Consider the following 12,893-nt stretch of genomic DNA (forward strand, 5'->3'; position numbering starts at 1 on the left):
ATTTGAAAATTCTGTGTAGAACTTTGGTAAATCTCATGAAGTTCTACCAGATGGAACCAAAAAATCAAAATCGGTCAACAAATAAAGGAGAAGCATTTTTGTGAATTTCGAAAAATGTGCATAAATTAGCATATTCCAGGAGTTTCAAAATTCTGTGTACATGTTTTGAATCCCCCACCTAGTGCTATCATATAAGGCAAACAGAATTGAAACCGGGCTTGAAATGACAAAGAAGCATTTTGAGATTATGGACAGACAACATCCATGTATAATCCATTTCCAATATTGAGTTAGTGCTAGTAAGGCCATTTTTGTGACTGACCTTTGAGAAAAAAATGCAGTCAAGTCATTTATAATTAATAATGCATACATGTTGGAGTTGTTCTATCTTGTGGTTTTTAAAGACCCAGACAGGACAAAACGAAGAATAGACAAGTGAAAATTCTATAAGCTACAAAGCACAACCAACAATGCAACTTTCATGCATATTAAGCACTTGCCTAATGCCAGCTGAGTATTTTGCTTAAGGAAAACCTTAAATTTGTGTTTTGAAAATAGGCTTGATTGTGCTTAATGGCCCAAATTATGTGATATCATAGTGCATCAGTATGACTGTGAATGCATAGGTATATAATTATGTTGAAACATGATAATTTTCTTGATTTCCAGTTTATGACAAGGAATGTTTCTTTTACAATCTGCAGCGGAAAATGACCCAGACAATAAATCAGTGCTCAATTAGATTGAGACCTGCAGCTTTTGTGATTTCTTCATTTGGTTTTCTTTGGCCTAGATTGCTATGTCAGGAAAAGCTGTTACTCATAAATTGGAATGGAGATAAAAATGGAAAGCTGAACCAAATAAGAGGGAAATAAAACATGGCCATAAATAGCCCAAAGCTGTAAGTTTTGTAAATCTAAACATGAAGGAAAAGCTATTTATGATTATATATGTGACAGAAGTAAAGAAGTGAAGCAAAATGCAAACAATTCGTAAATCTTGCATTGCTGTGTTTTGTAGTTTATAAAACTTCAAGTTGTAATAATAAAATGAATTTCACTTTTAGGTCTGGTCAGGGTCTCTAGTTACCCCGAGAACAAACTAATTTATTTTACTCATAGTTTTCTGTGACCTTGAGCATGTGGCAATAAAATAAAATACCCCAACATTCCCAAAGTTCATTGACCTTAAATGACCTTTGATCTAAGTCATGTGACATGCAACTCAGGCAGGAAGTTCAATAATATTTCATTAATCATATGTGTAAGTTTTATGAACTAGGTTCATATACTTTCAAAGTTATGATGACATTTCAAAAACTTACACTTAGGGAAAGATTTCGATATTGATTCCCCCAACATGGTCTAAGTTAATTGACCCTAAATTACCTTTGACCTTGGTCATGTGACCTGAAACCAAGGCAGGATGCTCACTAATATTTGATTACCCCTATGCCAAAGTTGCATGAACGAGGTCCATATACTTTCTAAGTTATGATGTCATTTCAAAAACTTAACCTTAGCTTCATCATCGGAAAAGCGGTGCCTATAGTCTCGCTCTGCTATGCAGGCAAGACCAAAACGAAATCAATCCCTAGCCATTTTATGTGAATTAAAGCTCAGTGTAAAGCAGATATCTTCACAAAGGTCTTGATATGTGGTGTGAAGGGGGGGGGGGGGCGGGCGCTATGGCACTCTATGAATTGTTTTGCGAAAGGAAACAAGTTAAAGAGGTAAATATATCTTTAAATCAATCTTCTTAGATGAAGTCCATGTATTCTTCATGATTAACATCTACTGTTATTCATATAACCATTTCCAAGTTCTGTGCAAATCATTTTCATGAACATTTCAAAAATAAGTGGTGCTCACTCAAGCAGAAAGATTTTTTTACGGTTATATCATCATTTGCTTAAAGAGATCTGTACCAATGTTTAAATGTGGAAAAAGCTTCAGGATTATTTATGAAGCCTACATACAATTTCACTGTAACACGTTTTCCATAAACTCTTGCCCACACATATAATGGCCCCGAGGGGGGGGGGGGACTTGCATTGAGGGGTGGATATTATGCGTGACAAAATAACACGTAAAAGGATGTCTTTTTCAAGATAGGGCACGTTATGTAGGTAATATAATAAGAGTGTCAAAACACTAAAATAATGAAAAAAAGGGTATCAAATTCGGTAGAAAAGCTACGTTTAGGGTCAAATTTGCAAGAGTATAAAAAAGACTGAAATGTTTTATAAAGGATGTACCTTTTGCCCCAACAGTCAACACTACGTGTTTAGATTCTGATTAGCGCGAGGTGTGGGAGGTGGGGTCGTACTAAACCCAATGATGTAGGTAAAACATACGGCCAAAATCTGTGACATATAACAATTAAAATATCGCTGAACTTGTTTAGGAATTAAATTGTTAAGGGGTTAAATTCAGAGAAAACTTGCCATACCAATACCTGTTAAGGGTAGGGTTTCTCACGCCAATACTTGTTAAGGGGTGCATTTTCAGAATATGGAAAATACTTGTTTAGGGTGCTTTTTTCAAGACCCCATGGTCTCGCATGGTATCCACTCTTCAATGAAAGTGCCCCCCCCCCCCGGTGAGGGCTCAGTCCCCAAAGGTTTAATATAAGTGAAAATGTGCAGCAGGATAGAAGGAATGAAAGTGATGGTGATTAATGCTGATCAACTTATACATACCACAGACTTCATCATTCCCATCCACGCAGTCAACAACTCCATCACAGATGTAATCAGAGTCAATACATTCAAAGAACAAGCCTCCACATTGTACTTCATTATCACCACATTCCACTTGAAAATATAAGCATGAAACAAAAAGGAGTTAGAACTTCTTTTACGTACTTAAGCTCCATCATATATCAAACTTGGTTATCATTTAGTGGTCAAATCAAGGAAATCGAGAAAGAAAAAAAAATATCATGCTTAATATCAAAACAGGAAAAATTATGTTTCTCGCACTACATTGAATAAGGAAGTTTTATCTACTACATAAGGTCAGAATTTATCTGAACTTGAATTCATGACTAGTCTAAAAATACCACATTAGGAATAAATTCTGCAGTTCAGTTAATTCATATCCATTATATTTCAGTGACTTCATAATCTTTGAAGTCATGTTCTGTCCAAATTCCACTTTCCATTTGAAATAATGATGCAAATGGAATAGCATCTCATTTGATAAAGGCAGCCAAATTAATGCTCCTAAAACTTGATTGGTTTGGTTATCCCAAAAGTGATATGCATTTGTTGATATACACAATACAAACACAATGCAAATTCATCTCCCTATTTTGTGACACACGAAACCTTTTACTGTGGGAAGTAATTACATACATATGCCATAATCCTAATACAACCTAAATAAGTAAGAAGTGAAAATTATTTTTTGATCTCACAGCCTTTGTGATCAGGTAACATTTAATTGAAAAGGTAATGTCAACAGAGCGCCTACGTACAACAAAATAACATACATGTAGGATGCATATGGAAATTTAGGGATATTATTATACGTTATATAAGATAGTCATGTGGATCCTTGCTATTTGTTAACTCATCATCTCAAAACTATGACTCTGTTATAGAACAAGTAATTGGTAACAGTCATTAGCATTTTCTTTTCTGTTAGCTAAAATAAATGACTGATCATGTGACAGATTTCATCCAATCATTTGATTAGGATCCATATGACCATTCTCTATGCTTACAATCTGTTTCATCAACAGCCGTCACGGCGAATACAAAAGAAGATGGCTGATCATCATGTCTCCCTGTAGTTCTGACGTACGTGATCCACAGTGAAGGTCCTGGAGGCGTGATCAGTGGCAGGCTGCTTATGTCGATTTCCTGGAGTTCATCGAAGGTTAACTAAAAACAAAAGTGAAAATAAGTAATATTATGCAATTAAAACACATCCTAGAGAGCATTTTAGAAATAATTACATGCATAAGATACCATTGGAACGGTTCTAACAGTTTAGACTGCTTCAGAGGTAACAACGTGTTTTCATTTATTCTAATACCCAAGCAAAATGACACACATTATATGTTATATAAATTGTGATGTGGATGCTTGTTTGAGGCCATTATCATCTAGAAACCACGGGTGGTGCATTACCATACACCCAGTCATTAGCATATTTTCATGCTAGCTAAAATAAATGTCAGATCAGAGGATAGAATATAGCTGATCATCTGATTAAGATCCATAATACTATTTCAAATTTACTCATGTCATTTTGCAGACTGCACTTCAAACAAAAGGTAGAGAAGAACAATAATGAAATGTGAAATAAATAATTGAATATATATTCTAATAGATTACTATTTTGCCTCTAACACACTTAAAAGGAGTCTTAGTGTGATGATCTCTAGCAGAGACAGACTTTGAGCTGTTTTAAGCAACAAAAACTTCCAAGATGCCCCAAGTGGCCATAAATTTGTTCCTCACCTCCTTCCTAGACAATATCAACTGTATGTCTATAAGTGGGACTGCACCAACATCATTCCGGTACAGTATGACAAAATGCTACATTGCATCTAAACAGTATCATTAAAAAAAAAGCGAATCCCTTGATACAGTACCTCGTAGAGTATGTCTTGGCCTGATCCTAGTGTGAATCTATCCAAACTCGACATCTCTAGATGGATGATATGCAGCTGTAGCCGCTCATCGTTTACTGCTCTGAACAACCACATCTTAAACACTGGTCTGATTAGGGGTGTGGAGGGTGGATATTCATCCGAATAGATTGTAGCATTTCCACCAAGATTTATATCAAAGACATGAGTGGGTTCTGTGACAAGAGAAGTAATGCATAAATGCCAAATCACACATGGTTCCACTGGCTTTCCCTATTTGTTTGCATTTTCCAGAGTATCATGTTCAAATGTATACAGAGGAGTTTTTAATTTTACTTAAAAAAATATTACTTCTATTAATCAAACGCTACTTCTACTACTGCACCTACTGTAAACCTTCTACTACTTTTTACTTTAAAATACATCAGAACAAAATCTCTAACTTTACAAGATATGTTCTTTCTCTGCTTCCTGGGTAACATTGTAGCAAAAATTTCCAAACCCAACTGCTAAGCATACTATAGTGGCTTAGCATTCTATCTGGTGCCCATTTATAACATTGTTGGAGAGTGGCAAGTTGAGTTGAAAATTGTGGATTCCCAACTTGCCAAAGGACGAAAGGCAACAGTGTGATAAAAGCAGGAGCCTTTCATTACAGGGCGAGATTCAATACCAATACAACACAATACTTCCATGACGTCTTCACTTTACACTTTAATAGGTTTTGTATTAGGAATGGATTCATTCCAAAATATCAATGACAAATTTATACTATATATCAAAAAAAGTAAGAAGAAACTCTTTCAATTGTCATCTATACATTGATTTTGCATTGCATTTCCATATAAATTGAGAGGTCCCTGCCTAAAAGACTCAACAAATTGATCAAATTTAATAAATGAATATTACCAGTTCTTAGTTAAATAAGAAACTGCTTCAAGATAATGTCCAGAAATCAGTTATTATATTGTGTCCTGATTTTAAGTTTTCATAATCTGCATGTTACAGATAAACATGATTTTCTATTCACTTTTCAACTTCAACAGAAGGAAAGAAACATAAAAAATATAATCAAATCATAATAGAATCAAACCTGAGATAAAGCGAACAATAATTCAGTATTCCTAAAGTGAAATACACATTGACAAAATTATGAAAATGTAGGGGACTGCAGAAAATCCAAGTGTTTGAAATCTTACCACAATCATCACGTTCATCACTTAAGTCAGGGCAGTCTACAATTCCACTACAGTTGTTTTCAGGAAGCAGGATCTTATCACCCGCTGCACATAAGGAGATATCTAAAATGATAAAGCATGTTCACCAGTTGAGTCTTAAATTCTGTAATTCAGACTTGCTAACATTTGAAATGCAGAAAACTGAACCCAATATTGCGAGGGAGTGGAGCAACTGAGGGGGGGGGGGTATAGAATGGGGTGTCCCCCCTCAAACGGGTTGGGGCTTTTGCATTTTTTGAACTATCAATTGTACAATTTAGTGCATACCTTGAGAGAAAATTCAGCCGCAAGAATTACTGTACCTGGGTGTGTTATGATTTGCTCAACCAGAATACAGAAATGGATAATGGGATATATTAGAAAAAAATAATAACATTATCAATGATTCATACAGACAGAAAAATTGAAATGGAAAGATGAGAAAAGATGAAAATAAGAAATACTTCTATTTTTCTATCATCCTTTCTCATCTTTCCATTTCAATATTTTTGTCTGTATTTCTTTTCCCTTCTTCATATTACACATGGGGACCCGTAAACCTTCTCCATGTAAACTTAAGAATTGTCTCTAAACAGTTTTCCTAAATAAGCCACCATAAGAGTTCATTCTGGTGATGATGACAGCTATAGTTTGCATTAAAAAAAAAAGAAAAGGGGGATGCACGAATACATTAAGAAATACCTTCCAGTGGGAGTGCTAGTATGCTGAGAACAAACGATCCTCCATGTTGGCCGTGGAACTCTATGACTAGATCTCCCTTTGGGAAGACCTTGTCTCCAACTTCACTCCAAGCAAGGTCTTCATATTCTGGAAACATCCATTCGATCCCTTCTTGTCCACTTGAAGTTTCAATGACGTTACGTATTACGAGCGAGTCACCTTTCAATTGGACAAAGTCGATCATGACTATGAGAGCATCTGCACTATCTTGCGATGAAACATGCCAGCTTGAACGGGTGTATTCATATCCAGCGTAGTAATATGGAGGATAACTGTATGGCTCAAAGACAACCTTTTCCCCTGTTGCCACAGTAACAGCTGATGGAAAGAAGACAGAAATTAAAAATAAGAAATACATGTATATAACATAATTCAAATAAAAATAATGGGTCGCATTCTGATAGCCAGGATTGAGTTAAACCTAGGTTAACTTAGACCACACTTTTATGGAGTGCCAGTTGTCAACTTATTCATCAATTAATGTGTTTCTTATTCTGCTGCAAAAAAGATGTCAACAAAAAAATCATTGAGTCATGAAATGGAAAGAATGCGAAAATACAAAAATATTATGAATTTCACTAATTTGATTGAAACATTATAATTGCCACAAATATGGAAGAAATGTTATGAAGCCCAGCACACCATACAAGTGTGGTTTAAAATTCTAGTTTAGACCAGGGTTAAACCTAGGTTAAATAATCAGCGTACCACCCATTATCTATTAACCTATAGGAGAGTGGCTGATTGTGCTACAACCATTCATTTGAACACTAGATCCCAGCCTGTCTCCAAAGGGCTAATACAATGATGGATATCGCAATCAACAAGTGACTGCAAAGACGTTTTGACATAAATGCAACAAAATAACAAACAATGTATGGCGTTGGCTCCATCTCCAGCTTTTTGATATGATATCAGATATCAGTCTCAACAGATATTTTCAAAGGCTTGTATACTGGTGTGTTGGCTCACTTGGTAGAGCATCCGTCTCACTACCAGGAGGTTTAGTGTCCAAACCCAGGCCGCGTCAGACTAAAAGATGTTTGAAGATGGGAGTTGCTGCTACCCTGTTTGGCATTCAACAATTTAGGGAATAGAGGAACGCTGATCTGGTGCTGCTTCGTGGCTGCAGGGCCCGCGATCAATTAGGCAAAATGTATTTTCTGTCTATTTCTGATCTCTATTTTGAACAATAAAACATGGATTATTTTTATCATTAAAATTCTAAACAAAGGTACAGTACGACAATACACCAGACGGCGGACTGTACTGTTTCCAGAAGAAGAAGAACTCTATTTGTGTGCCAATACGTGGGCTAGTTCTCCCCAGGTTAATATACGGACAGACATCAGACTCAACAAATGATGTCAATGGTTTTTACACTTAAGACAAAACTCAAATTAAAACAAAGTCATATTTAATAATAAGATGCCAGATCTTTAACAGTGCATGGCTGTAGTGGGGGGAAGGAAGGAGACCAAGATGTGTTACATCATCTTATCCTCACAATTGAAAGCAGATGCAAGTAGTTTCTCCATCCACAGAATTCAGATGCTTTGTGTCTTTTCACTGTGTCTTTTCACTGTGTCTTTCCAGCATTCCCCAATATATTGTCTATGATGGAGTATCGGTACAGAAAAGCCACTTGCAGAATTCCTGCGGGGAAGAAGCAGCGCTGGCTTTCAACAAGGTCCCTTTATTAGGAAAGGACCAAAGAACCTGTTAAGTGAGATACTTACAGCAGTTTGTTTCATCAGAACCGTCTCTGCAGTCAACCTTGTGATTACATACATCCTCTGTGCTGATGAAATCCACACTACTCCCAGAACTGCAAACATATCGCCCTAGGATGCAAAGAACAGAAACTGATATTCATGGCAAAGATCAAGCAAACTATTACTTCCAAGACGATCTTGACAAAGCAAAACCAAGTAAAGATAGCTGAAACATCCAGGGTCCTATTGTTAAAGTCTTACTATGATGGTATCTACTGGCCATGGAGTCCTTTAATTTGGTTGGCATTTGAGCTCTGTTCACAATTATACATATAGTGCATGCTAAGGAGTTCAATGTACCATAACATGAGTGTCCATAGATTTCAAATTTTTTGTGTGCATTTATATTCCAACGAGGCCGCAGGCTGAGTTGAAATATAAACGCACAAGAGAAATTCGAAATTTATGTATACAAATGATATAGTATATTGCACGACAACTAGCATGTACTATGTGTTATGGGAACACTTCTGACTTGAAATTGTATCAAAATATATCTGAACATACCTGAACTAAAAAATGTACCATTGCACAGCTTCAGGAAGTGATGTCCCAATGCGATTCAATTCATTGCGCTCAGTAAAAAATGAAGGTGTATACGCGTGTGTGGCCTGCTGGCTAGCTGCACACTGCAGCTGCCCTAAATATCATGCGCATTAGCAGGATTTTGCTTTTCGCTTTCAATATCTTCTGCTCCTTTTTCATACATTAATGCAGGGAAAAACTTGATTTTTTTCGGATTTTCGCTTAATTCCGAAGTGTTGTACAACACAAATAGCGAATATTTATTGTAATGAAAAAATATTGCAGAATCGTTTTCTTCAAGGTATCGATCGATACATCACCCTATGAGGTTTTGTACACAAGCTACCGTGCAGAATTTGCTGGTATGTGCCATGATCATGGCCATATACCGGATTTACGTAATTGCAAAAGAGGGCAATCGACCAATCAGAAGCCTTCTCTCATACAACCCATCTTATATACATGTATGTCTTAATATCATGATAGTCTTTCATGCCATGGTGCCCAAATAATGACGATTACTTGATTCCTATTCCGCATCTGAAATTATTTTATAAATACAAAGGAACTGATATATACTTATTTATGGTATTAAAAAAGATAAACATCAATGCTAATGACTATAAAAATGGAAAATGAAATAAAAGGTATTATTGTGACATATGGTAACAGCCTTTATTCAGCTTGCAAAAATGCTTTTTCTTCAAGCAAATGCATGAACAAATCATTATTTTTATGCATATTGAGTCAGGGAAATCTAACCACTGAAAACCCCTCCAGTAGGCTATGCAAACTTTCATGTAGTGTGCATTAAACAAATTTCCTGACCAATCGTGACTCTATGAACTGCAGGAAAAAACATCAAATCAAACAAAGATGTCACTCAAGTCAGAAATGTTTTTCGTAAAGGTCAAGTCTAGCCCACCTCAATGTCTGCTGAAACAGTGGAGAAAATTGAAAAAAACAACAACATAGCACTGACAATTTTATCAAAGAAGAATATAAAATAAGAAAGTTATGACATATCAAAATTTTGCTGATCGAAACAGTTATGCACACAACATGAAATCTATGCAAATAAAAGGACTATCTATGTCACAAGCAAATTTTCATTGGATTTTGTTTAATAAAGCAAATAAGAATATTTATTTTTTTACAGATTTTTATGGCAATAGTCCTCACACATAACATAGAACCATATATACATGTACTAAATGTAGCAAGTGTTATTTGTAAATTTTCGTTTGTACATTTTAATTTTTGTTTTGACTACAGTACTTAATTCAATATAAAATTCAGGAGATTAAAAAACTTATGTAAGATATTAACACAACATTAACATTCTAAAAAAGAAATAAATCTGAATAACTGACACAGTCCATTACAGCATATTTTGCGGGTGAAGTGCATATTGACTTTATTTTGTAGCAATTTAATATCCAATCACCCTCCGAAATCTGTAGGGAAGGGAGGGAGGGGGAGGAAAATACGCTCCCCCTTAAGGCCATCGCACAACTTGCGACCCAAATGGTCTGCGACTGAGTGAGGGGAAATGAATTGCGAGGTAGTCATAAGCCTCGACACTGCACACCTTGCGATCCGACTTCCATGCTGCTTGCGACTCACGCATGCGCTTTTGCTTTTTGCTATAGCAACTGAGAAAATTACACTTACTACTGCGTATGCGCGTTGCATATCATGTACGCTTCGGTATTCTGCTGTCTGATCGGCTGGAAGATGGATTGAGCTTGCAATCCAGTTGTAAGGATTGGACATGTCAAATACTTACGATTTTCCTTGTGATTTGTCTCTGACCGGTCTGTGACTCTCAAGCTGACAAGAGCTGTGACGTCACATCTCCCCTCACTCAGTCGCAAGCCAGTCGTAGACTAGTCGGGTCTTTGTGTGCGGTGGTCTTTAGTTATACAATTTCAAAATAAGCCAGGCTGTGTAGGGTTAAGGACAACTACATGTACTTTAAAGCAATTCATCAATTTCGCAAAATCAACCACATAATGGGAAAAACAGCATGTAATATTTACCTGAAATGTTCTGTACGCTGAGTTCAAGGGAGAAACCAGGTGCTCCAAACCCTCCATCAGCATCAAACTCAATGAATATATCACCTGCATCCACGGTCAGATCGCCTATCGATCCCCCAATGTCATCAGCATAGAGTACGACATTGGACGAGTTCCCTGGATCAGAGCCGTATCCAATCCTCAAGAAATCGTTGGCTCGGAGAACAATCTCCTGGAACCTTATGATGTAGATTATACTCTCTCTGTCTAATAGTGGATCATACTGGAATCTCCATATTACATAGGCATCATCAGGATAGTAATCAGGATAGTTATGAGAAGAAAGAAGTATGCTCATCCCAAGGCTCAACTCAAAGACTGCATTAAAAGAGTGGAAAGGAATTCTTCCCTGTGTAAATATCCATATCATGCCATAATCATAATTGCAAAGGTTACCCACAATAAAATGTTGACATGAAACAACCATAGAATACATTTAACACATTTAAATTTATAGCCATTTGGTGTTCTGAATGAGAAAATATTATTCAAAAAGTCTTATGAGACAAATACAATTTTACTTGATTATATCATAAAGTAAGTCATCTTATAATCATACACAACTTCTCAGTAAATATTCAAATAATGTATGATCAGGTTAGGGTTAGTTTTTTTTTTTTTCTTTTCCCCCCCCCCCCTTTTATGTTTATGTCTGGTATTCAGTATTTATTACATCATGTATTTTACAATATCATATATATATATTCAGTTTCCAGATTTTGTAAAGGTGGCAGCGCTAATAAGGCTTTCCCTTTCTAGTTGCCTCCTCATTCATTTATAAATCATGTACTTTATTTAACTGTTTCCCAGATTTTATCATTGTAATATCTGCAATTTTCCCATGTAATTTATGTAAACTTTGTATGTGCCTTGTTTTTGTTTTTATGATGAATGGAATAAATGCTATCAAATCAAAAAAATATAGTTCATCAAGGTGTTTAAAATAATTTGAATCATTTAAACTCAGCGAAGTGAGACAGGAAGCATATGGTGCAATGATTATACATGTAGCAATAGTGAAAAGATTTTCTTTCACACCAATGCTGTAGCCATGAATATAAAATCAAGTATCAAATTGATAAGAATGCTAATAATCTAATATACTATATATATATCACTTAAGATATTGATGGCATTTCGAAGACCATTACAGTGGTTTGACAGCCACATAACAATATATGTAACCTCTAACGAGGGTGTTATATTGATCAATTAGTTACAGCAATAGAAGGAATAGTCTGTATTCCAAACAGAAATATATAATCCGTTTCATTTCTTTAATATCGGCCTTACTGTAACCAATATCACTGTTGACAGCACTGCTGTTACCATTTCTCTTTTAGGATGACATTATAATGATTACGTAATTATGTTATCATCATTAAAGGAGAATGAAACAGATAACGAAAGAAACAGATAACGAAAGTTTGAGAAAAATCGGACAAATTATGAGAAAGTTATGAGCATTTGAATGTTGCAATCACTAATGCTATGGATATCCTAAAATTGGCAATGCGACAAAGATGTGTGATGTCACTTGTGAACAACTTTCCCCATTACTTTAGTATATATTTCACTTTAATTGCCTCTTTTATCACATCTATCAGTAGATCATGTGTTCTTTCTATAGGAGGGCATGTAATACAGATTTTTAAAGAATACATCATGGATAAAGAGTTTGTATCACCACAAGAAAAAGCAGAAATAGACATTTTGAGGGTATTTTATAGTCCATCAAATGGAAAGTTGTTCACATGTGACATCACACATTCTTGTTGCATTGCCAATGGGAGGATCTCCATAGCATTAGTGATTGCAATATTCAAATGCTCATAACCTTCCCATTATTTGTCCGATTTTTCTCAAACTTTCTTTGTTCTTATTCTTTGATTTGTCTGTTTCAACACAAGCCTACTTATTTCAAAGGTTTCATTCCCCTTTAATATCATCAT

The 12,893-nt window shown here is 35.7% G+C and overlaps 1 protein-coding gene across 1 annotated transcript in view; it reads right to left on the bottom strand.

The window, feature by feature from the left end:
- Nucleotides 1-12,893, bottom strand: part of LOC129270248 (uncharacterized) — a 68,193-nt gene that overhangs the window by 46,152 nt on the left and 9,148 nt on the right. The window contains exons 8-14 of the mRNA XM_064106037.1: nucleotides 10,903-11,259; nucleotides 8,300-8,404; nucleotides 6,522-6,878; nucleotides 5,802-5,903; nucleotides 4,606-4,817; nucleotides 3,730-3,889; nucleotides 2,702-2,815 (exon numbers count right to left, since the gene is read on the bottom strand). Of these exons, the coding sequence (XP_063962107.1) occupies nucleotides 2,702-2,815; nucleotides 3,730-3,889; nucleotides 4,606-4,817; nucleotides 5,802-5,903; nucleotides 6,522-6,878; nucleotides 8,300-8,404; nucleotides 10,903-11,259 (1,407 nt within the window). The remainder of the gene's footprint in view (nucleotides 1-2,701; nucleotides 2,816-3,729; nucleotides 3,890-4,605; nucleotides 4,818-5,801; nucleotides 5,904-6,521; nucleotides 6,879-8,299; nucleotides 8,405-10,902; nucleotides 11,260-12,893) is intronic.

This window comes from Lytechinus pictus, chromosome 10 (assembly GCF_037042905.1).
Source record: "Lytechinus pictus isolate F3 Inbred chromosome 10, Lp3.0, whole genome shotgun sequence".
Taxonomy (NCBI): Eukaryota; Metazoa; Echinodermata; class Echinoidea; order Temnopleuroida; family Toxopneustidae; genus Lytechinus; species Lytechinus pictus.